Raw genomic sequence first — 25,581 nt, forward strand, 5'->3', positions numbered from 1 at the left:
CCACAAGTGCCCCAGGCAGAGGAAGCATCCTCACAGATTATAGTGCAGTGCAGGAAGTTTATTTACGGATGTGGAGAGTACATGGCAATCAGTGGAGATTGAAAACAGATTCCCCAAGCCAGGTCCCAGGGAGGGCCCAGGAAGAGGCAGGGATGTGTGGGGTGGGGTGGAGGTAGGTGTCGGCCAGAACCTAGAGGAGAGAAGGCATGATGGCTGATTCCCAGGTGGGACCCGGCCAAGAATTCTCGTTATAAGGAAACAGAGGAATCTGAAGGTGTGTGTGTGTGTGTGTGTGCGTGCATGCACGCGCATGTGACACCTTGAGTCCCAAGGCACAGTGGCAGTGGGGACTGCTCAGATGTCGTCCCCCAGCAAATTCCATCCCTGCTTAGGGGTGGGGCAACGTTTTAGCTGTTCTCAGGGGCAGCTTGCCACAGGATGACTTTGACCTTGACCACCTTTTGCTCCTGGGCTTGGCTATCTTCCTCTTACTCAGACTCCCTCAGCACAGCCACCAGTTCTTTCTGTCCTCTGTGGAGAGCCTGCCACTGGTGGGAGAGAAGACACATTTGGAGAGGAGGAAATCCAAACCCTTCCCATCTACTGTCCTTGCCCACAGGCCGGGGTTCCCCCAGAATGGTATGGGTCTGTAGCTCATGTCACAGACTCAGCATGGCATGTGCAGAAGTCCGCTCCCCGCCCCACTTAGCAGGGGCTTATAGCAGGCTGGGTGCCTTGGCGACCTAGGCTGGGCCTCTCCAGAGTCGGACCCATCTTCAATAAGAGCCCCAAAGCATGCCCCTCACCCTCTGACCTCTGTTGGTCTGTTTGCTCAGCTGCAGCGGGGGAACGGGGCCGAGGGCGGGGCCAAGGCACTCACCTGCCAGGCCTGCCACTGGGCCTGGCCCTGCAGCTGCAGCTCCTCCACCTGCCTGCGCCCGGCCAGGACGGCGCCTGCCAGTTGCCTGTTCTCAGCCTCCTGTTTCCGCACACAGCGCTGCAGGGCATCCCGCTGCTGCAGGAAGTAGGGCATCAAGGTGCTGCGCAGGTCTTCCTCCGGTTTCCCACTAGGGCGCCTGGAGGGCAGCAGGGAGCACGGGATGGGACGGGAGATGGGGGACAGCGTGGGGTGAGGGCTCACTTTCAACTCCAATCAGTGACATTCCCACCTCCAATCTCAAGTTGGACTGACTTTCAAGGTCTCTCCTTGGGTCCCTCTCACCTCCTAAGACCCAACTGCATAGCTTGTGCTCCTGATAAAAACGCTAACCTCCTGCCCCTCAACCTTGGTGCCCAGGAATCCACTTCCCCCCTCACTCTGCCAGTAGCCTCACCTTCCCAGCCGTACGCACACTCTCCTCCTCCTGTCCACATACACTCCCCATCTCTAACACTCCAGGGCTGGAGGTGACTTTTCAGCATTTGCGTCTGTCCTACTGACCAAGCTGGAGAGGTGTGGGGGTGGTGGTGGCAGGATGAGCCCTCCCAGATGAAGTGGCTGCCTGACAGTAGGCTCAGACCTGGGGAGACCCTGGTATGAATGAGCTAACAAGCAAGTATAAGGAAAGACAGGTCTGGGGAGGCAAGATTATAGGTGCTTCTGAATGTCCAGAGAGGAGATGGGTCAGTTCTGACAGGCAATGGGGTAGAAGCCACTGTAGGTTCTTTAAAATTTTTTTCCAAGCCCTGGCTGGTGTAGCTCAGTGGATTGAGCGCAGGCCTGAGAACCAGACAATCACGGTTCGATTCCCAGTCAGGGCACATGCCTGGGTTGCAGGCCGGTTCCCTGCAGGCCAGTTCCCAGCAGGGGACGCATGAAAGGTAACCATACATTGATGTTTCTCTCCCTCTCTCCTTCCCTTCCCCTCTAAAGATAAATAAATAAAATCTTAAAAATTTTTTTTTCAGTTTAAAAACTTAATTTTTAAAGTATTAAGGTCACAAAGCATTAAAGGAATTGGAAAGCACAAAAAGTGTTTTATTCCCTCTGGCCTAGCATCTTATTCAGGTGGAAGGGGTGGCAGGAGCTCAGGCCTCGGCTCTCCTCTCGTCTCAGGGCCTCTTCTCCTTCCTGCACAGGGTACTCCAGGCGGCAGGGCTACCTACTGAAATGCCACCTCAAGGGGGAGTAGGTCTTCTGTGTCTTGTTCACTGTTAACTCTTAGGCATCTAAAACAGTACTGGGTGTACAGTTCGTGCTCCCTAAATATCTGTTGAATGAACAAATGCATAAAAACCAGACGTCTGGGCCAGCCTAACGAACATAAGACTCCAAGCATTCTATTCTGTCACCTCCTACACCCCTCCCTCCCTGCCTTTTCTCCCACAGGCTAGATAAACCCTGAACCACCCCCAGGAAGGTTTTCTCGGTCCGCCACAAACCCTGGACAGTGTGTGCCTACCTCAGGACTCTCTTCCTGCAGAGCGGGCTATGCACTTCACTGTTTCGGGTTACTATCTGGTGCCTGCCCTCTCTACCTGTCCCTGTCACAGGGTCCTCTCCATGAGCCCAGAGTCTCATGCATATGGTCCCATCACAAAAGCTCCTTCAAGATCCTAAAATACTCCCTGTTCCTCCATTAGCCCTCCTGTAGCCCTTTCTCACCAGGCAAGCTCCTTGCGGTCTTTGCCTTCTTCCGCAATTGTATCCAAAGCGTTCAAGACAGCCTCCAGGTTGCCCTCTGCTTTGATGTCGGAGATCTCCTCCTGAAGAGAGGAGAAAGCTACAATGTGACTGCACAAGCCAAAGTGGAAATATGCTAAATTGCTAACAGTACTTAGTAAAATTTGGGCTAAATTCTATTGTCTTTTTACACAAACATTCCAGTTTCTCTACATGTGACTTTTACATAAAGAAAATAAAGGACAATATGGGAAACATTTTAAAAGAGCCTGCAGTGCACTAACAAGTGTGGCTCAGTTGGTTAGTTGTTATCCAGAAAAGCAAAAGGTCTCCAGTTTGATTCCCAGTCAGGGTGCACACAAAAGACAACTAATCAATGTTTCTCTCTCACATCAATGCTTCCCTCCCGCTCTTTCTCCCTCCCTTCCCCTCTCTAAAGATAGATAAAATCTTTTTTTTATTTTTTAAAAGATTTTATTTATTTATCTTTAGAGGGGAAGGGAAGGAGAGAGGGAGAGAAATATCAATGTATGGTTGCCTCTTGTGTGTCACCTGCCAGGAACTGGCCTGCAACCCAGGCATGTGCCCTGACTGGGAATCGAACCTCGATACTCTGGTTCGCAGGGCCACGCTCAATCCACTGAGATACACCAGCCAGGGTTAAGATAGATAAAATCTTAAAAAAAAAAAAGAAAGAAAAAGAGCTTGAAACAATCAAAAAATATATTTTTCAAAAGAGCCCACAGCAAGCCTTTCCTTCTGCCCATCATTTGAGCACCAGAGGCCTTGCCGTTACCCCAACATCCTTGCTGGTACCACACTCGGGTGCTTAAGAGGCCCATCCTGATGTGTAACAGCAGGGCAGGTTAATTCTCAAGAGAGATCATGAAGGGAATACTGTCTTTTTTCGTATTCCCTCTAGCACGCAGTTCCATTGGATTCAACAATCTGTTAAAGGCCTCCTCTGGGCCAAGCACTGCACGGGGTGTTGAAGACAGAGGAGTATGACCCAGTTGTGCTCTCGCTGAACTCACAGGTCTGGTGGGCAGATAACGTATAAACACAAAGTTACAATACAGAACAAGGGGCATTTAAGACACCCACATTGTTGAAGGGAGGGACAATTGCCACTTCAGCCTGATGCACACAAAGGACAGTTATAGGACCTGAGGATAGAAGGGGGGTGATGGCATGGAGGCAGGACCCAAGCCAACAGTACCTGCTGGGCTTCCTGCCACTCACCCGGACAGATGTCTGCAGCTGGGTCATGAACTTGTCATAGATTCGCTGTGTCATCTCAGGTTGCAGCTGGTAAAAGCACTTGTAACAGTCTGTGAATCTCTGGTAGCTGGTGGGAAGGAGAGAAGGCAGAGGTGGGGAGGTTCACACACACAGTCGGTCATCATCATCAACTTTTGCTTGGGCGCCCCTGCCCGCCATCACAGGACTCTGGGCCACGTCTTCATTGCCCTGGTCATGAGCAGTGCCATCTGCAATGCCAGTCGGTCACTGCCGACGGCTCACCCTCCCTGGTCTTCACCAGTCTCCCCGTCTCCCCTCTGCAGAGTCCCAGCTGAGTTCAGGCATTCCCCTTGAAGGGTGAGTCACAATTAGTCCAGCCACATTTTGTGGTTCCTATAACTTCACTGAGCATCAAATCACCAAGAGGGCTTTTTAAAATTTAGGTTGCAGGGCCTCATCCCAATGGTGTCTTACAAGCTCCCCAGTGATGCCCGTTTTGCCAGGCTGGGCACCATACTGGGCGAACCTTGGTCATTCCAGCCCCTTTCAAGGCTGGATTAGGACAGGGCATGTGGCCTCTGGGAGAACTTTCCTTGTTCCTAAAAAGCAACCCAGGAAGGAACTGATGCCTTTCCCACAGCCTGGGACTATGTTCAGGTGATGCCAAGTGCTTACAACCACGGAGGTCCAGCCTGAGGGCAGAGTTTACCCCCAAGGAGGCTGAGCAGAAAGAGGGAAGAACTGGGGTCTCTGAAGATACTGTCAAACTGCTGAAAACAGCACCTGAAGCCACCCCTACCTTGGGGCTTCCTGTTAGTGAAGAAATGGATTTCTCTTGTGGTTTAAGTCATTTAAAATAGGCCTCTGTTCCCAGCAGCTGAGAGCGCCTCATTGATACATCCCTTGTATCCAAAGGCACTCGGGACACTCCCAGTGGCTGTTCCTCTCGGACAAAGAAACCAAGTGAGTCTGATGGACTCCCCTGGCCATCTTTTCCCCTCTTTCAGGACCTTGACTGAGTGCCCGCTGGGTGCTGGTCGCCCACCAGGCACTGGGCGGTGTTGCCCCCGGAGCTTCCATCTCCCCTAGGGGTGTCCAGCCTTCTGGTGTCTCTGGGCCACAATGGAAGAGCTGTCTTGGGCTACACATTAAATACACAACACTAACAAAGACTGATGAGCTCAAAAAAAGATTGATGACTCAAGAAAAAAAGGGGGTTTGAGTAAATTGATGATTTTGTGTTGGGCCACATTCACGGCCATCCTGGGCCTCACGTGGCCCGCAGGTTGGACACCCCTTGGAGAGATGGCAGCGAGCAGCTAACCCCACATGTGAATGTGGTGGTGACCACTTCTGGAGAGCGCCTCTGGGATTACAGAACTAGGCATGTATCATGGGGATCGTCTTGGGGATCTTCCCTGTGTGGGGGAGGAAGTTGGGGGACACAGTGAAGGCCTCTGTGATGAGGCAATGTTCCAGTGACCTACAGAAAGGAGGAGTCCTCAAAGGCTCTGAAGCTGCCCAGCAGTGCATGGCAGGCTGGCGGACCACCAGACAAACAGGACCAGGTACTTGGGGCCCAATGCACAGCCCCCACTTCCTTCCGCACACAGGGAGTTACTGCTCGGTCTCCCTTTCCCATGGCTCTCTAGGCTCCCCACCCTACACAAAAATTCCTTCCGCGTAGCAATGTTTTCTGAAACAGGTGAAGAGTAAGAGCAGTAATGGGCCGAATGGAGCCAGCTCACAGCAGCTTGCCAGAGATATTGTTACATTTTCAAGAAGTATGTGTGAACCAGTTGTTAAATACAGCCATTGTTGACAATTAAATTTTATAAACTTACAATAAACTATGTTAAAAACAGGTACTGCTAAACTAGTCAAAACATACAGCCTCCCACTTACTCTAACACACTTTGCTCTGCCCTGGAGGCTGCCGCCTGCTGCCGTGTCTGCAGGAGCCCCACGCACAGACGTGCTGCTGTGCTGCCGTCCGCTTCCTCCCGCTCTGCACACGGTGACACGGCGGTGGGAGCGATCGGGAGTGTTCACACCTCGGAAACTGCCAAACACTGGGCACCGGGGCTTTATTTTGAGAGCTGGTTGTAAGCACTGAGCAGCACACCTCTGGGTAAGGTGACATCTCTCACCTTTTTGGCAATACACATTTGATGTCAGCACCCACTGGACGGTGACCTAGTCACAAAAGGGCAACACAAAGAACAGACAGTCTTTGACGCTCAGAGTCCCAGACGCCTTGTCTTGCTGCCAGCCCCACTAGCCACGCAGTCTGTGGCCACACAGAGGGTGTGGGGGGCACATGATGCCTGGCGAAGCGGGGCTGCAATCAAAACCAGGTCATTGTGGCTGGAAATGGGTTTGGCTGGGACACAGGAGATCCTGCTCCTCCTCCCAGCCCACTCGGCAGGCGGAGGGTCTGAGCTGGACACATCTCTCCTTGGTCTAGGCAGCGAGCAGTGGAAGAGGCCCAGGGCAGGGCGAGAGCAGTTCTGCACACTGGTGCTGCCCACAAACTCTTCTGGTGCCCCTTTGGGGTCTGAGGACCCTGTGAAAGTGAAGGGCCCCAGAGGCACACACATTCGTGTAAGATGGGGAATGTTGCTGTAAACACTAAGAGGGAAGGCAGCCAAACTGGAGGCCAATGTCAGTCAGCAAAGCGATTCTTTTCCTTTTTTCCAGCTTTATTGAGATGTCATTGATGTCCAGCACTGTGTAAGTTTAAGGTGTATAGCATAATGATCTGACTTACATGTATTATGAAATGATTACTACAGTAAGTTTATTAGCTAACACCCATTATCTTTTGTAAATACAAAAAAAAAGAAAGAAATTAGAAAAAAGTTTTTTCCTCATGATGAGAACTCTTAGGATCTACTGTTACTAGCTGTCAAATACACCACCACACAGCGGTGTTAACCAAAGTCATCATGTCGTACATCACATCCCTTCAACTTATTTATCTTATAACTGGAAGCCTGTACATCTGACCACCTTCATTCAATTTCCTCTCCTCCTATCCCCCAGCGATTCCTTTGAGAGCCAATTCAGACTTGGGAATGGTTTGAATGCCCTTGTGAACTTCCTGAAAAAATATAATCAGGGAAGCACAGAAAAGGTGAAGTACTTCAGAAAATATTCATGACCATACAGCCCCCCCCAGAACTGCCCATCCGTCCTCTCCTGTAAACTGCAATAGTCTTGTGGATAGGGATGCCGTCCACAATGTCACGGTCATCTCCGGGTTTCCCAGAACAGTGCTGGATACATAACAGCGCACAAAACGTGACGTACGTAGACCAGGCGTCTGGGACTGAGGTGAGGCCGGTCCCCCTCCCGGCCATCTCCCCTACCTTGGACCCCCAGTGCACCAAGGCCTGAGTTACGTGGGTAGAGGAATACTCCCCCAAGAGCATCCTCAGAGGACTATCCAGCAAGCACCCCTTTGTCCTCTGCTGGAGTGCTCTTCCAGACCTGGCCTTCCAGGACTGCATAAGGGGCCACCCAGCTAGGCACTGGGTGAGTACACTGGCTCTGAGGACAGGCTGCCTGGGTTCAAACCCTGCCTCTACCACTCACCAGGTAAGTGACCTTGGACAACTGCTTTACCTCTAAAGCTTCAGTTCCTCCTTCGTCAAATGGGGCAACAACTGTCTATAACTCATGAAACTACTGTGAGGATTAAGTGATGTTACATATATAAATACAGTTCACGGCACATTGAAATGCTCCACGTTAGCCACAATTACTATTACTAGTCTTAAAAGAACAATCTTCACCTGTTCCTTTTAAAAATATATATTTTTTAATATTTTATTTATTTATTTTTAGAGGGAGGGGAAGGGAAGGAGAAAGAGTGGGAGAGAACATCAATGTGTGGTTGTCTCTCATGTGTCCCCTGCTGGGAACCGGCCTGCAACCCACGCATGTGCCCTGACTGGGAATGGAACCAAGTGACCCTTTGCTTCACAGGCCCGTGCTCAATCCACTGAGCTACACCAGCCAGGGCTTTAAAATATATTTTATTATGTCATTACAGTTGTCCCATTTCCCGCCCTTCATTCCCCTCCACCCTGCACAGCCCTCCCCCACCATCCCCCCTTTAGTTCATGAACATGTGTCTCAAGTTCTTTATATTCTATATTTTCCATACTATTCTTGCCCTCCCCCCTATCTATTTTCTGTCTACGGTCTATGCTACTTATTTTCTGTACCTTCTCCTTCTCCTACTCCCCTGTTGCTAACCCTCCATGTGATCTTCATTTCTATGGTTCTGCTCCTGATCTAGCTGTCCTCTTAATCTGCTTTTGTTTTAGGTGTGGCTGTTAATAACTGAGTTTGCTGTCCTTTCACTGTTCTTATTTTTTATCTTCTTTTTCTTAGATAAGTTCCTTTAACATTTCACATAATAATGACTTGGTGATGATGAACTCCTTGAACTTGATCTTATCTGAGAAGCACTTTATCTGTCCTTCCATTCTAAATGAAAGCTTTGCTGAATATAGCAATCTTGGATGTAGGTTTTTGGATTTCATGACTTGGAATACTTCTTTCCAGCCCCTTCTTGCCTGTAAGGTCTCTTTTGAGAAATCCACTGACAGTCTGATGGGAACTCCTTTGTAGGTGACTGTCCCCTTATCTCTTGCTGCTTCTAGGATTCTGTCCTTCATTTTAATCTTGGCTAATGTAATGATGATGTGCCTTGGTGTGTTCCTTCTTGGGTCCAACTTCTTTGGTACTCTCTGAGCTTCCTGGATTTCCTGGAAGTCTGTTGCCTTTGCCAGATTGGGAAAGTTCTCCTTTATTATTTGTTGAAATAAGTTTTCCATTTGTGGCTGTTCCTCTTCCTTGTCTGGTGCCCCTATAATTCGGATGTTGGAATGTTTCAAGATGTCCTGGAGGTTCCTAAGCCTCTCCTCATTTTTCTGAATTCTTGTTTCTTCATTCTTTTCTGTTTGGTCATTTTTTTCTTCCTTCTTGTCCACTCCTTTGATTTGAGTCCCAGTTTCCTTTCCATCACTATTGGTTTCCTGTGCATTTCCCTTAATTTCAATTAGTTTAGCCTTCATATGTTCCTCTAATTTGTGACTAAAATCAACCCATTCTGTGAGCATCCTGATCACCAATGTTTTGAATTGTGCATCAGATAGGTTGGCTGTCACTTGGTCACTTAGAAGTATTGGCTCTGGGGCTTTGAGCTGTTCTTCTTGAGCCATAATGTTTTGGTCTGTTTGTGCCTGTTACATATGAGGGGTGGAGCCTTAGATGTTCCCCAGGGCGGGGCAACCCAGGTGTATGTGGGGGTGGGGTCAGAGAGGGGCAATGGCGCTTGTTCCATGCTCTCTCTAGGATTTCGGTCCCCTCTGCTGCTTCCTGCAAGCAAATTGGGCCCTTCTAGTGCTGGTTCCTGGGTGTGTGGGCCCGTGCACCCTCCAGGACCCTGTGGGTCTCTCCAACGAACTCTCTGTGAGCCTGGGAGCTTCTCCCGGCACCTCAACCCCAAAAGTTTTTTCCAATTGGTGCTTTTAGGCTTTAATTCCTGTTGCTGGGGCCCTAGCCTGCATGGTCCGTCTCACTGCTTGCTCCTTCGCCTGGTTTATCTGAGTGTGAATGTGTGACCATGGTCAGCCAGCCACCTTGCACCCTCACAGGGTCTGCCTGTTGCCACCCCACACCCGGGATCTGCAAACTGCTGCCTGTGAGCCTGGGCCTGTCTGGCCACTTTTTCCTGTGTGACCCTGCTCTGCCAGCTGCTGATTCCGCGCCTCTTACCGGTTTGGATGAATGGCTCATTGTTGTTGGACTTCCGTAGAGTTCAATTTTCTGTTTTGGCTGCATTTTTGTTACTAAAACTTTGTTGTCTTTAAACTTGGTTGTGCAAGGAGGCACAATGTTTCCACCTACGCCTCCATCTTGGCTGGAAGTCCCTCGCCTGTTCTTAAAGGGACAGTCCTACACCCTCCCGGGAGCTACAGAACATAGTAACTTAACCTCCTAGAGTTAAGAAGGGTTACAGCAACCCAGCTGCAGGAAGAACAGATTGGCTCCCAGGAGAGAGAAAAGATTAAATTGTGCTCTGTCCCTAAAAATGCTACATTTTCCCTGGCTGGTGTGGTTCAGTGGACTGAGCACCAGCCTACAGACCGAAAGGTTGCCAGTTCCATTCCCAGTCAGGTCACAGACCTGGGTTGTCGGACTGGTCCCCAGTTAGGGGTCTGTGAGAGGCCAACCCATCAATGTATCTCTCCTGCATTGATATTTTTCTCCCTCTCTTTCTCCCTCCCCCATCTCTAAAAGTCAGTAAATAAAATTAAAATACTACATTTATCATCAGTGCAAGTAACTTTTAAAAACTGCACTTACCGAGTTTCAAAAACATGATTACATTAACTGAATTTTTAATGTATTTTTTCTCTTAAATAAATATGCAATATATGAGATGCCTTCATTGTTTTTAAATTCACTTTGTCAGCATCTCATTTACTATACTTAAAAGCTCACTATAAAGTTAGTTTTCATAGAAGTTTAACTTTAAATTTAAAAAATACATTTATTGATTGGAGAGAGAGAAAGAGAGAGAAACATCAATGTGAGAAAGAAATATCAGTTGGTGCCTTCCATATGCGCCTCACCTGGGGATTGAACCCTGCAACTTAGATATGTGCCCTGGCTGGGAACCAAACCTGCAACCTTTCAGTGTGTGGGAGGACGGGCACTCCAACCAACTGAGCCACATGGGCTAGGGCTAAGTTTAACTTTTTTTTAAAGATTTTATTTATTTACTTTTTAGACCGAGGGGAAGGGAGAGAGCAAGAGAGGGAGAGAAACATCCATGTGTGAAAAATACATCAGTCAGTTGCCTCTCACACACCTCCAACTGAGGACCAGGCTGGCAACCCAGGCATGTGTCCTGACTGGGAATCGAACCAGTGACCTTTCAGTCGGCAGGCTGGTGCTCAGTCCACCGAGCCACACCAGCAGGGCTAACTTTTGAAAAACTGACTTCAGAATATTTAAGCCAAGAATCAAGTCCTGGTGATGTGTCTGTCAGTTTATATATGCAAACAGACTGTGCAAGGAATGGAAAGATGAGAGGCACAGACAAGTAAACATGCGCTTCAGCAGTGGTGCTAGGGAGCCCCAGCTTGCCTTCCTCTGCCCCTGTAACTTGCTTGTTGTCCAAGTGAAGGCCTATTTCATAGACTGTCCACCAGAGGGCAGACAGGGACTGGCACTTCAGTGAGGTCAAGACCAGCTGGGGATGGAGAAGACAGGGATCCTTGTGACAGAAATTGTTGCTCTCTGCCCCTCACCCACCACCCAAATCCTGCTCTTTTCATTAAGAAATGTTTCTCTGGTCTTTTTCCGGCTTCTCTTCTCATCCTGTGTAAACTAGGCAGCCCCAGGACTGAGAAAGGGAAAGGGGGACAAAAACAAACAGAAATGTCCCTTGAGGAAAATAAGAGGTAAGTGATTTATGATGAAGACTGTATTAAAAAATGTCTTTTAGCCTTGGCTGGTATGGCTCACTGGATTGAGCACTGGCCTGCTACTCAAAGGGGCACTGGTTCAATTCCCAGTCAGGGCACATGTCTGGGTTGAGGGCCAGGTCCCCAGTTAGAGGCATGCGAGAGGCAACCACACATTGATGTTCATCTCTTTCTCTCTCCCTGTCCCTCTAAAAATAAATACATAAAATCTTTTTAAAATGTCTTATAAAAATTAATCTCAATTATGTCTTCAGGTTATCAGGGCTCTTGGGCTAATTTAGGCTTCTTTGGAAACTGCTAGAAACTTACTGAGAATTTGAAATTGGGATGCTTTTTCTGAAAAAGAAAGAAAAAAACTTCGGATTTGATAAATATTAGCATGGAGATAAAAATACCATCACAAGCCCTAGCTGGTGTGTCTCAGTGGATTGAGCACTGGCCTGTGAACCAAAAGGGCACTGGTTCGATTCCCAGTCAGGGCACATGCCTAAGTTGAGGGCCAGGTCCCCAGGAGGGGTCGTGTGAAAGGCAACAACACACTGATATTTCTCTCCTTCTCTTTCTCTATCTCTAAAAATAAATAAATAAAATCTTTAAAAAAATACCATCATGATAACTATATTCACTTACTCATTTGACAAACACTGAGCACTGACCTAGCTCAGTGGTACAAACCCAAGTACAATCCCTGCCTTCTAAGGGGGTACAGTTTACAAGGAAAGCATCAATCACTGAAAAATGAGGATAGAATACCACAGGGGGCCTAACTGGGGCTCAGGAAAGACTCCCTGGAGGAAGAAACATCGGAAACCTAAGAGAGAAGTAGGAGTCGGCTGGAGGACAGGGCTGGAGGACAGGGCTGGAGGACAGGAGAGGTCCGGGCTGCATAGCTGAAGAGTGGTGTACATATGCACACCCATGTGTAAAGACGTACAAACAGGAAATGGCTATCGACCACAGACTAGAACCAGGCACTGTGCTAAGGACTCTACATAGAGGAACTCATTTAACCCTCACAATTACAAGGTAGGTTCTACTATCATCATCCCCATTTTCAGAAGAGAAAGCTGAGGCAGAGAAGCTTGCCTAAGGCCACACAGCTGAGAGATAGATGGTGGAGCCATCTGGCTCTGGGTCCGCCGCCCTAGGCCTCCATGGCACATAGCCCACAGGTTGGGTAGGCAAGCAGGGAAGGGCCAGACACACAGAGGCTGGACTGTCATGACAAAAGGAGCTAGAAGGGATTTAAGCAGGAATGGAACATCAGATGTGTACTTTAGGGAGCTCCCTCAGGCTGCTGTGTGAAAATGGACTCAAGAGGCACAGCTGAGAAGATGGCAGGCTCATGCAGAGCAGACACAGTGGGGGCAGAGGAGGGGGGGACGCGGGGGGACTGGAAACATGAAGAACGGAATCAGCTTGATGGGGCTGAAGCCGCAAACCACAGTCTGATGAGTCATACCCACACTTCAGAAACAAATCACTGACAGCAGCAGGCTCAAAAAAGGAGAGATATTGTATTTCTGAGGCATTTATTCAGAATATTTTATATATTAAACCACTCTCTTTCCTGTAAAGAACTGTTTCCTATGAACACCAAGTGTTTGATGCTAGTTTAAAACTACCAACCAGTTCATGTACAAATGCAGTTAGTTTTCTTTCCCTGGTTGCTGTCAGAGGTAGGCTTTAATCAGCTTATTATACAAACCATACTCTGCACAGGACATTCCAGGCTGGAATTCCGGACCAGGACAGGCACGGACACAGTCTGCCATCCAAGAACCTAAGAACTGTCAATTGCCTCTGGCTCCCTCAACCCCATAAACTGACACCACCTGAGGCACAGCTGCTGGGGTGCCATGGGTAGCAGACCCACCTTTCCTCTTAACAGTGCTAACTGGTCTGCAGCCAGGGCCCTGCCAATACCACCTCTGGCCAACGGCCTCTTTTGGAGGGTCCTGATCTGTAGCAAAACATAGAAAGAGGATAGCCTCACTGCTTGCTTTAGCTAAAAAGAGTGGTTGCTTCTCAGAAGGTCCAGGAGGCTGTGAGGGCAGAAAGAAACCCTTCATTTTCAAAGGACAAGGCAGAGGTCACAAATGGTTAGCTCCGTCAGGGACACATTTCTTAGTTCTGAAGCCTGAGAGGGCAAATGCCTGAATCTTTGCCTCAGCTGGTCCAATGGCATGAAGAAGCCCCAGTGGAGTACAGTAAGGCACAGGGTCTGTGAGATCTGAGAGCTCAGCGAGGTGATTATCTCTGTCACTTCGAAGTGCATCATATAATTTGCCCTCCTAGTCAAGCAAGTATGTACATGAAAAATATGCTAAGTTCTGGGGAAAGTCATTCTGGGGTTTAAAATATCCCTTTGGATCACTGGCATGTGAATAAACTAGCTTTTACTATGTAGAGACTTCTGTCCTGGGTATAAGTATTTGGTCTTTGAGATTGAGTTTTAACTAACTAGCTGCTGGGGTCACTTTCACTGAGAGGCTACAGGTGGCAGGGAAACAGAACTGGCTTGGAGTATGAGACTCCTGGGTTCACTGAAGCACCATTTCCCACCACAGGTGAGACTGCAGGGCTGCTCAGCAAGCTGGGTGTAGGGACAAAGGAGTACAGAGAAAACACTGAACTTGGGGTTTTGACAGTGGTTGCAAGGATGAGGTAGCCAAGGAGCTAAGAAACAGAAGTGCAGCTGCCTTTCAACTCCACCTGAACCTGTTCGAACAGATGTCTTAATTTCTAACCCCAGACCTGTTCGTCCCTAAACTCTCCGCTGGCTGGGTTTCCTTCCCATCTCAGTAGGTGGCGCCACCCCCCACCCAATCACGATCATGAGGAATGGGCATCCTCCTGGAGTTCCCCTTTCCCTCACCTTCCCCTCCAAACCATCCTCCCTCCCATCAGCTCACATCCACCCACATCTCTCTGCTGCGCCATGTCTCTTACCTGGGCCTCTGTGGCCCCACCATGGGCTTAGCACCCCAGGCACAAAACTTTTGGCTTGACAAGCTTTTCAAGGACAAACAAAACTTTAGACCTAAAAAAATCAAGTGGCTTTAAAAATAAAAGCTCCAAATTGAACATTTATCGTAAATGAATATACAAATATAAAATGTAATATTATGTCAACTGCAATGTTAATTAGATAAATATTATATTTAATATGATATGGATGTTTTTCTCTCCATAACCTAATTTAAAAATTTACCATTATAACATGATCATTTTTCCATATGCCGATATTAGTCAAAATTGAATTTTTAGGAATTTTACTTATGCAATATTTTATTGCATAAAGTTATTATATTTATGTCACCACCATTCTTCAAATGTTGAACATTTCAGGTGGTTTTCAATCATTTTCTACTATGACACCTTTTGTACAAAGACTTTTTTGAACTTTTTATTCTGAAGTAATTAGACATTTATATGAAGTTGCAAAGAACTATACTCTCCCCAGTGTTAACATCTTTTTTGGGGGGGTTTTATTGATTATGCTGTTACAGTTGTTCTATTCCCCCTTTCATTCCCCTCCACCCTACCCCCCATCCCCACCATTACCCCGCCTTTAGTTTATGACCATGTGGCTCAAGTCCTTTAGATTCTATATTTCCCATGCTATTCTTGCCCCCACCATCTATTTTCTATCTACTGTCTATGCTACTTATTTTCTGTACCTTCTCCCCCCTTCTCCTCCTCCCACTCCCCTGTTGCTAACCCTCCTTGAGATCTTCATTTCTATGTTTCCACTCCTGATCTAGCTGTCCTTTTAGTTTGCTTTTGTTTTAGGTGTGGTTGTTAATAACTGTGAGTTTGTTGTCCTTTCACTGTTCATGTTTCTTTAACTTCTTTTTCTTAGATAAGTCCCTTTAATATTTCATATAAGAAGGGCTTGGTGATGATGAACTCCTTGAATTTGATCTTATCTGAGAAGCACCTTATCTGTCCTTCCATTCTAAATGAAAGTTTTGCTGGATAGAGCAATCTTGGTTGTAGGTCTTTGGATTTCATGACTTGGAATACCTCTTTCCAGCCCCTTCTTGCCTGTAAGGTCTCTTTTGAGAAATTAGCTGACAGTCTGATGGGGACTCCTTTGTAGGTGACTGTCCCCTTATCTCTTGCTGCTTCTAGGATTCTCTCCTTCATTTTAATTTTGGCTAATGTAATTACGATGTGCCTTGGTGTGTTCCTTCTTGGGTCCAACTTCTTTGGGACTCTCTGAGCTTCCTGGATTTCCTGGAAGTCTATTTCCTTTGCCAGATTGAGGAAATTCTCCTTTATTATTTGTTCGAATAAGTTTTCCACTGGTGGCTGTTCCTTTCCTCCTTCTGGTACCCCTATAATTTGGATGTTGGAGCGTTTAAAGATGTCCTGGAGGTTCCTAAGACTCTCCTCATTTCTTTGAATTCTTGCTTCTTCACTCTTTTCTGTTTGGCCATTATTTGCTTTCTTCTGGTCCACTCCATTGATTTGAGTCCCAGCTTCCTTTTCATTGCTATTGGTGTCCTGTGCAATTCCATTCATTTCAATTAGTTTCGCCTTCATATATTTGTCTAATTTGTGGCTATAATCAACCAGTTCTGTGAGGATCCTGATCACCAGTGTTTTAAACTGTGCGTCTGAGAGTTTTGCTATTTCTTCATTGCTTAGATCTATAGGTTCTGGGGCTTTGAGATCTTCTTGCGCCATTTTTGGTCTGTTCGCGCCCTTTAAGTATGAGGAGCAGCGCCTTGGACTCCCAGGTTGCCGAGTTGTGACGCTGTATGTGGGGGAGTGGTCAGAGCAGGGAAATGGCGACCCCCTCTGCTGTTTCTCACAGCTGGGTGAGGAGCAGCACCTTAGTTGGTTCACCTGGGCCAGGCCACTCAGAGTCGCTGGGTTATGACGCTGTATGTGGAGGTGGGGTCAGAGCAGGGAAATGGCGGCGCCCTCCCTGCTGCTTGCCGCGGGGACCCGCTGGGTCCCGGTCCAATCGCCCACTCCCTCGCCTGTCCACCCACGCACAAATGCGCGACCACAGTCAACACACAGCCCTGCTCCCCCACTGTCTCCTCCGCGGTGCTCGCCTGGTTGCTCGCTTGGTCGCTCACTAGGTCCAACCCTGCGCCTGGATTCTGCACACCTGAGTCCGTCTGACTGAGTCCTCCTGTACAACCCCTCACCAGCCGCTGGTTTCGCCCCTTACCGGTCAGGCTGAAGAATTTGTTGTTAACGGACCTCCAAAAAGTTCAATTCTCCGTGTTCTGGCTGTGTTTTCTGTTGCTAATATTTAGTTGTCTCTAAACTTGGTTCTGTGAGAAGGCACGGCACATCCACCTATGCCTCCATCTTGGCGGAAGTCCGTGTTAACATCTTATATAAAGTACAACATCAAACCAAGAAACTAACATTGGTGTAACCCACAGAGATCATTCAGATTTCAACCATTACACAGATGTGTGTGCACGTGCGCACCTTTGCAATTTTACCACGTGTGTGGCTGTGCACAACCACTTCAGTTGAGACACTGGGTGCTTTCTAAATGCATTTGATGTGATATGCATTGGGGCCTCACAAAAATCAGAGTCTAGAGCCTAGGAAGACCTTAGATGGGCTGGTCTACAATCTATTCTCTGCACAGTGCAGTACTTTTTAAGAGACCTGTCACTGTATTCAGAGCACTGCAAATAAAGGTTTTTAAGCAAGTAGAGAGGGCAATTTATCAAACATTCTAAAACAATAGTTTTCCATTTCTCTCAAATAATAAATTCCCTTGCTGCTAATAAAAATAATAACCCCTACATATTTAATGCAACACAGACAGACTATGGAAAGAAATAAATATAAGCAACTATGATCAGAGATTTTATAATAGAAATGGATGGCTCAATCAAGAATTTAAAAATGAGCCCTGGCCAGGGGGCTCAGTCGGTTGGAGCACTGTTCTCGGTTAGGGCACCTACCTAGGTTGCAGGTTTGATGCCAGGTCCTGCAAAACAAATGATCGATGTTTTGCTCTCGCATCAATGTTTCTCTTTCTTTTCTTTCTTTTTTTGAAAAGATATTCTTTACTTATTTTTAGAGAGAGGGGAAGGGAGGGAGGGAGAAAAAGAAAGAGAAAGATGAATGTGTGGTTGCCTCTCACCTGGCCCCCAACTGGGGACCTGGCCTGCAACCCAGGCATGCGCCCTGACTGGGAATCAAATTGGCGACCCTTTGGTTCACAGCCCGCACTCAATCCACTGAGTTACACCAGCCAGGGCTTGTTCTTTCTCTAAATCAATAAATGTATCCTTGGGTGAGGATTGAAAAAATAATAAAAATGAGCATTTAAAAATTTCAGTAACATTTAAAAGCTCAAACTAGTAAATAAATATAGAATTTTACACTCAAGAAACAGAAAATTGCCACCCTGACTGATGTGGCTCAGTTGTGGCACTCAATCCACAGAGCTACACCAGCCAGGGCAAAAAATAACTTTTTAAAAAATATTTTATTTGTCCCTGGCTGGTGTAGCTCGGTGGATTGAGCGCAGGCCTGAGAACCACACGATCGCGGTTCGATTCCCAGTCGGGGCACATGCCTGGGTTGCAGGGCGGTTCCCTGCAGGCCAGTTCCCAGCAGGAGACGCACGAGATTTTTAAATAAAAATCTTTAAAAAAAAAAAAGAAGTTTGCTTATAAAAAAAAAAAGATTTTATTTATTTATCTTTAGAGGGGAAGGGGGGAAGGAGAGAAACATCAATGTATGGTTGACTCTCGTGCGTCCCCTCCTGGGAACTGGCCTGCAACCCAGGCATGTGCCCTGATTGGGAATCGAACCACAATCCTCTGGTTCGCAGGGCTGTGCTCAATCCACTGAGCTATACCAGCCAGGGCTGCAAAAAATAATTTTGAAAAAAGCAACAGAAACTACATTCTTTTCAAGTACATGTGTACCATTTACGAAAATTGCCCATATACTTACACTATAGTGTCAAAGTGCAAAATTTAAAAAAAATCATCAGACTGTTATCTGACCATAAGGCAATAAAATGAGAAATCACACCAAAAGGATAAGTTTTTAAAAATTACATGTCTGGAAAAAATAACATACTATTAAATAATCACTGAGTTAAAGAGAAAAATCATAAGGAAAATTACAAAGTACATAAAATTAAGTAATTATGTTCACATGTAAAAGAATGAAGTTGGACACCTTTTTCTTTTTAAAAAATTTTTTATTGATTGATTTTTTTTTTTTAGAGAAAGAGGAAAGGAGAATGAAAGAGAAAGATCAATTTGTTGTTCCACTTATTTATGCATTCATTGGTTGACTCCTCTATGTGCACTGACCAGGGGACTGAACCTACAACCTTGGCATATCGGGATGATGCTTCAACCAGCTGAGCCACCCGGCCAGCACAGGACACTGTTTTAATACTATATACAAAAACTAACTCAAAATGAATCGAACACCTAAATGTAAGAGATAAAGCTATAACACTCATATTAGAAATCATAGGTTTAAATCTTAGTGACTTTGAATTAGATGAGTTCTTAGATACAACACTAAAAGCGCAAGCAACCAAAGAAAAAATTATTTGCAATTTTTTATCTAAGTGATAAAATCTAATTTGGATGTCTCAAAATTAAAACTCTTACAAGTTAACAATAAAGACAAGCCAATAAAAAATGAGGGAAGTATTTGAATAGACATTTCTCCAAAGAAGATAAACAAATGGTCAATAAGCACATGAAATATGCTCAGCATCATTAGTCATTAGGAAAATGCAAGTACAAGCCACCATGAGATACCACTTTATACCCTGTAGGATGGCTATGGACTGTAATTAAAAAAAATAAACAGACAAGCTCTGACCAGTATGGCTCAGTTGGTTGGGCGTCATCCCTCAAAGCAAAAAGTCGCTGATTGGATTCCCAGTCAAGGCACACATCTGGGTCGCAGGTTCAGTTCTGGTTCCCAGTCAGGGAACACCTGTGACAATCGATTTTTTTTTTCCTCTCTCACATCATGTTTCTCTCTCTTTTTCCTTCTACTCACCCCCCCCCCCAAAAAAAAAAACAGACAAGCTCTGAGGAGTGTGGCTCAGCTAGATGGACCATTGTCCTGTAGCCAAAGGGTTGAAGGTTCAATTCCCGGTCAGGACATATGCCTAAGTTGTGGTTCAATGGCCTCCTGAGTGCGTACAATCCCCAGTCTGGGCACATACAGGAGGCACCAATATATGCTTCTCTCTCACATCAGTAATTCTGTCTCTCCCTTCCTCTCTCACTGAGAGCAATGGAAAAATGTCCTCGGGTGAGAATAAAAAATTTTTTTAATAAATAAAAATAAAAATAAGAAAGATTTAAAAAATAAAAGATAGACAATAACAAGTGTTGGTAAGGATACAGGTAAATGAGAACCATCATAAACTGCTAGTGGGACTATAAAATGGTACAGCTGCTTTGGAAAACAGCTTGGCTATTCCTCAAAGAATTAAATATGGAGTTACGATATGATCCAGCAATTTCACTCATAGGTAGATCCCCAAGAGAACCAGAAGCACTCATTTACAGATGTTCATAGCAGCATTATTATCAAAACAAAAAAAATCAAAATAACTCCAAATATCTATTTAATGATGAATGGATAAAAATGTGGTATTACCCATACAATGGAAAATTACTCAATTATAGAAAATGGATGAACCATGAAATAATCATTATGCCAAGTATAAGAAGCCAGGTAGATAGTGCCGCATATTGTATGGTTATATTTATATGAAATGCCCAGAAGAGGCAAATCCATAGAGACAGATAATAGATTAGGGGTCACTACCAACTGGAAGATGGGGGTGAGGAATGTCCAGTGACTGCCAATGAATACAAGGCTTCCTTCTGGGGTGATGAAAATGTTCTGGAATTAGGTAGTGGTGATAGCTGTACAACTTTGTGAACATACTAATTGTATACTTTAAAGGGTGAATTTTGTGACATGTAAATTATATCTCAATGAAAAAACTGAAATGACACCCTGGCTGGTGTGGCTCAGTGGACTGAGCCTTGGCCCATGAATTGAAAGGTCACTGGTTTGATTCCCAGTCAGGACACATGCCTGGGTGGCCGGGCAGGTCCCCAGTTGAGGGAGTGCAAGAGGCAGCCTGTCGATGTTTCTCTCACACATCGATATTTTTCTTCCTTTCTCTCTCCCTCCCTTCTCTCCAACAATAAATAAATAAAATCCAAAAGAATTTTTAAAAAGATAACATACTATACAATTTCACTTAATAAAGTTAAAAAAAATAGCCAAAACTAACCCATGGAAACAGAAGTCAGGAAAATGGTTGCCCTTTCAGCTTAAGGTAAAGAGCGAATGGAGCACATGAGTACCTCCTAGGGCTCCGACTAGGTGCTGGTTTCACGGGTGTGCTCATTTTGTAGAATGTTATCAAGCTGGGCACCTATGATTTGGGTACTCTGAGGGAGGTTAAACTTTATTAAGACTGGAGCAAGACTGCTAGATACAAAATAATCTTACAAAATCAGTAATTTCTCTAAGGCATCTACAACTAATTTTAGAAGAAAATAGAAAATAAGAGCATTCACAATGGTGACAAAACTATAGTGTTAGGCAGCACCTAATAGAGAATGCATGAGTTCTCTAAAGACCTTTAGAACTTTATTGTACATTGCAGAGACAGCCAGTTCTCCCAAACTGATCTATAAATTCTTTTTAGCAGTTTTTTAAAAAAGGTTTTTTATTTATTTATGTTTAGAGGGAAAGGGAAGGAGAGAGGGAGAGAAACATCAATGTATGGTTGCCTCTCATGTGTCCCCTGCTGGGAACTGGCCTGCAACCCAGGCGTGTGCCCTGACCGGGAATCGAACTGCGATCCTGTGGTTAGCAGGCCTGTGCTCAATCCACTGAGCTACACCAGCCAGGGCCTGATCCATAAATTCTTTACAACCCCAACCAAAATTGCAGCTAAATGTTTTGAGTAATGAGAAAAATTCACTTTAAAGCTTACAAGGAAAAATCAAGGTCTCCCTGGGCCAATTTTAAAGAGAAGGGGATTTATTTGCACTACACTTAAGGTTTTCTATGAAGGCCTGGTGTTACGAACCCACATGCATAGGCACAAAGATGGCCGACATATCGGTGGCACAGAAGAGAAGCCGAGGGGCACAGTAGGCAGAGGGACTTGCCACGTAAGAGGGCTCCATAAAGCAGTGGGGATGGACAAACTGTTTAGTTGACAACGCCTGGGAAAACAAGATAAATGAAACTGGCTAAGACCACCACTTTCACCTTAATCTAGAAAGATGAAAGATTTTAAGTAGAGAGTAAAATGATAAAATAGCTAACAGAAGAAAACACTGGAGACTATCTTAGTGACCTAGGTGTGAGTATAGCCTCTATAAACAAGACCCCCAAAGCACAAAACTACAAGGGGGGAAATGTAATCACATGAAAATTAAGAGTTTAAAAAATAGGTTAGGCAGTACTTAATTTACCATGACTGTGGGATGCTGAGTTAGTCTGGAGGCTGAGAAAGGAGAGTCATAAAGATCCAAACAGCCTATGAGGGTGTCCACTGGGATTACTGCATTTCTCTACTTTATTCTCTTGGCGTCAGCTGCAAAGTACTGTAATCTGTGGGGTTTTTATTTGAAGATTCCTGTTCCTGCCCTGGCTGGTGTGGCTCAGTGAACTGAGCACCAGCCTGCAAACCAAGGGACTGCTGGTTTGACTGCCAGTCAGGGCACATGCCTGGGTGGCAGGCCAGGTCCCCAGTTGGGGGCATGCAAGAGGCAACCACACATTGATGTTTTTCTCTCTTTCTCTCTCCCTTCCCCACTCTCTAAAAATGAATAAATAAAATCTTTAAAAAAAAGATTTCTGTTTCTCAAAGGACATTACAGACAAAGTTAGCACCTAACAAAAAGATAATCCCTCCTTTGGTCTAAAACTGATAGATTGATTTCTACACTATACCAGGAACTGCACCAAATCAAGATAAAAACTTCCAATTTAAAAAAAATGGGTCTGAAAAAACAACCCTGGAGGAAATGAGTAGGCAGTTTGCAGAAGAGGAAGCCAAATAACAAACAGGTATATGAGGAAATGCTCAAACCTCTGAGGGAATCAATAATATGCAAACGCAAACAATAATGAAATACCCCTTTCACAACTCCAGAATAGCCAATACTAGAATGGTGGATACCCACTGACAGCAAGGCTATAGGAGATAGGAACAGCTTTTCTGGAAAGCAATCTGACAAAACCCTTAGGCCCAGTGATCCCTCTCCATTATAGACTCAGAAATTCTAGCACTACCTCTGGCTGGTATAGGTCAGTGGAATGAGCGCAGGCCTGTGAACCAGACGATCGAGGTTCGATTCCCCATCAGGGCACATGCCTGGGTTGCAGGCCCATTCCCAGCAGGGGACACACAAGAGGCAACCATACATTGATATTTCTCCCCTTCTCTCCTTCCCTTCCCCTCTAAAGATAAATAAATAAAATCTTAAAAAAGAAAAAGAAATTCTAGCACTACTCCAGGAGGGGATGTACAAGGACATTCATCCTGATGAAATTTATGGAGGCAGGAAGTGGAGGCCAGGAGGTGTCCGTGAGAGACAGTGGGTAAAAGTGGGACACTTATCATGGAATGACAAGCAGCTCTAAACCACATGCACTTGCCATACATGGTGAGACCTTTTTTAAAAATGGCATTGATGTGACAGTGCCCTTCAAACTAGATGTGTGTTCACTGCATGTTATATAATTTGTGGTTCCTTTACTCGACACGCCTACTTCAACTTTTTCCTCCAAACGATGACATCCTGGGATCCCATATTGCACGTCTAGTGCATAACTATTCTAAAGGACCTTGTTTTGTGTACTTATGTATAGAATAGTGTACACCGACATGTGATGTAAAAAGTCTACATGTTAACAACGCAGCCAACTATCCAAGTGTCATACCAACTAAAACACCAAATAAACCTTGAACAGTGCAAAACAGGTGTTGAGTGAAAAGAGATATGTAGTAAAATGATCATTTATATAAACTTAAAACAGACAAAACATGCTTTACAAGAATACAAATATATTAAAATGTCACTTCCTTGCACTCACACTAAACCAGACCCTTCTCCTATTCCTTTCTATTCTCTTACCTTGATTTCTTTGTCTTTTTCAAAAAAAATTTTTTAAACATTTTATTTACTTTTTAGAAAGAGGGGAAGGGAGGGAAAAAGAGAGGAAGAAAAGCATCAATGTACAAGAGAAACATCTGTCCACTGCCTCTTGCACAGCCTGCAACCCAGGCATGTGCCCTGACTGGGAATCGAACCAGCAACTCTTTGGTTCACTGGCCAATGCTTGATCCACTGAGTCACACCAGTTAGGGTTATTTTTCTTTATGGCACTAGAATGTCTACTCCATGAAAACAGTACCTTCCTGTCTTGATCACTGTTATAGCTCCAGCTCCCCGGACAGAGCCTGGCACATTGTAGATGGTTGATAAATATTTGTGCCTGAAGAAATGAATAAATGGTGGACACAGAGCCAACAGACAGCAGGCCCTATGGGGAAGGGAAAGGAGGGCAAGGATGGGTAGAGGAAAATCAACCAATCAAAGACAGGACACACAAATAATAGTGTGTCATGAATGATCCATAAAAATAATTACAATTATTTTATCAAATTCATTACTATTGAAATTAGATCCTGCATGATAAGGCTATCACCTGGCTCTCCAGCTTCCTCTGATTTTACCTATGTTGTAGCCAACCAGGCCTCCTTCTGCCAGTTCCTAGAATGCCTTCACTGTCTTTGCGCCTTTGCCCAAGCTTTACCCTTTGCCTATATGCTTTTTCTCTAGTTCTTTCATTCTTCTAGTTTCAGCTTAATATCATTTCCTCAGAGTGGGCTCCCCTAATCATCCTAGCTAGTGTCTTCCTTTCCTCCAAATTGCTCTTATCACATCACCTGTTCTTTACCTTACCAAGCTCTGTGATTATTTTGTTTACTGAACGTCTCTATCCATGGAATATAAGGTCCAAGATGGGGGCTCCATCTGCTTGGTCTTATCTCCAGCACCTGACACAGTGGCTGGCAGAGCAGGTACTCAAATAATTGCTATGAGAATCAACAAGAGAAGAGATAGATCATAACAGCTCTGCCGGAAAGGAGGGAGGTAGGAAAGCTGGGAGAAAATGGGAATCCTGACCGGGTCAAACAACAGGAGTGGGGACATGCAGGGTTGGAGGGAGAACAGGCTGCGGTCAGAGACCTTGAAGTTCTGAAAACAGTGTTTCAGCATTAACATTTTGGGTGGTGGGATCATGGGCAAAACTCTCCCTTTAGAACCCCAATATTATTAGAATACTGTCCACATAAAATAAAAATCAGGACAGAAGTGTTTCTATGGTAATGCACTAAGTCCTCACCACCACTCAGTGAAGGCATTATTATTCCCAAAATAACACTTGAAATCTAATGTTTTCCATGTGGCAGGCACTGTCTAAGCGCCTTTCATGCATCTACTCATTTAAATCTTAAAAGGACCCTTTGAGAAAGGTCCTATTGTTGCCATTTTACTGATCGGGGACGAGGCACAAAGCGGTTAAAACTTGCTCACATTATGTTGGGCCATGATTCCAACTCTGATCAACTCCAAAGCCTGTATCTTTCTTCTCAACCACCGGAAGTTCAGGTCCAAACTAGACTAGCTGGCGGACCCAGTAACTAGTCTTTAAGGTTTGCTCCGTAACTTACGTAAGCACACATCACGTGACCCGCCCCCGGACCCCCCCCACCCCACGTGATGAACTTTTTTTTTTCTTCCATCGTTTTACCGCCACGGTCTCATCTCGCGGGATTTACACTAACGGACCAAACTCGGTCCTCTTTGCTTCTGCTAGATGAGTTCTCATCTCCGTATCCTCCACCTTACCTCCCGGCGGCTATCAGCTTCTGGAGAAAAGTATCGACTGTGGTGTCGAGGAGCTTCAGCCTGGAAATGGTAGTGCTGTGGGGCACAGATTCGGCAGGCGATCCGTCAGGCCCCTTTTCCTCACAGCCGCTTCCTACACTGGCACTGTTTGCTTCGGCCATGTTGAAGTCGAACCGCCAACTCTAACTGGCCCTGTTGCCCCACCCACCGAGGCCTCCGATTGGCCGCCCTCGGCACGGGTGCTTCCTATTGGAAGCCGCGACTCATAGGCTGC

The 25,581-nt window shown here is 45.6% G+C and overlaps 1 protein-coding gene across 2 annotated transcripts; it reads right to left on the minus strand.

Moving 5' to 3' along the window:
* Positions 1–43: 43 nt before the first annotated feature.
* On the minus strand, positions 44–25,505 carry PMF1 (polyamine modulated factor 1). Of its 2 annotated transcripts, none has more exons than XM_037132602.2 (5): positions 25,308–25,505; positions 3,866–3,971; positions 2,606–2,706; positions 881–1,015; positions 44–542 (listed from the first exon to the last, which is right to left on the minus strand). In XM_037132602.2, exons 1-5 carry the CDS (start codon positions 25,466–25,468, stop codon positions 503–505), a joined length of 543 nt encoding a protein of 180 aa, XP_036988497.2. In that variant the 5' UTR covers positions 25,469–25,505; the 3' UTR covers positions 44–502. The 2 variants fall into 2 exon arrangements, with proteins under 2 accessions (XP_036988497.2, XP_036988496.2); XM_037132601.2 differs by having other exon boundaries at positions 881–1,076; positions 25,308–25,502.
* Between the last annotated feature and the right edge of the window lie 76 nt (positions 25,506–25,581).

This window comes from Artibeus jamaicensis, unplaced genomic scaffold (assembly GCF_021234435.1).
Source record: "Artibeus jamaicensis isolate MK-2021 breed Jamaican fruit bat unplaced genomic scaffold, CSHL_Jam_final contig_447, whole genome shotgun sequence".
NCBI classification, from domain to species: Eukaryota; Metazoa; Chordata; class Mammalia; order Chiroptera; family Phyllostomidae; genus Artibeus; species Artibeus jamaicensis.

Excerpts from the sequence above, each read along its gene's own strand:
- PMF1 (XM_037132601.2), bottom strand. The coding sequence starts at position 25,468 with ATGGCCGAAGCAAACAGTGCCAGTGTAGGAAGCGGCTGTGAGGAAAAG. Across the intron at positions 3,972-25,307 it reads AAGCTGATAGCCGCCGGGAG|CTACCAGAGATTCACAGACT; the intron begins GTAAGGTGGAGG and ends CCTTCCCACCAG. Across the intron at positions 1,077-2,605 it reads GACCGCAAGGAGCTTGCCTG|GCGCCCTAGTGGGAAACCGG; the intron begins GTGAGAAAGGGC and ends GCTGCCCTCCAG.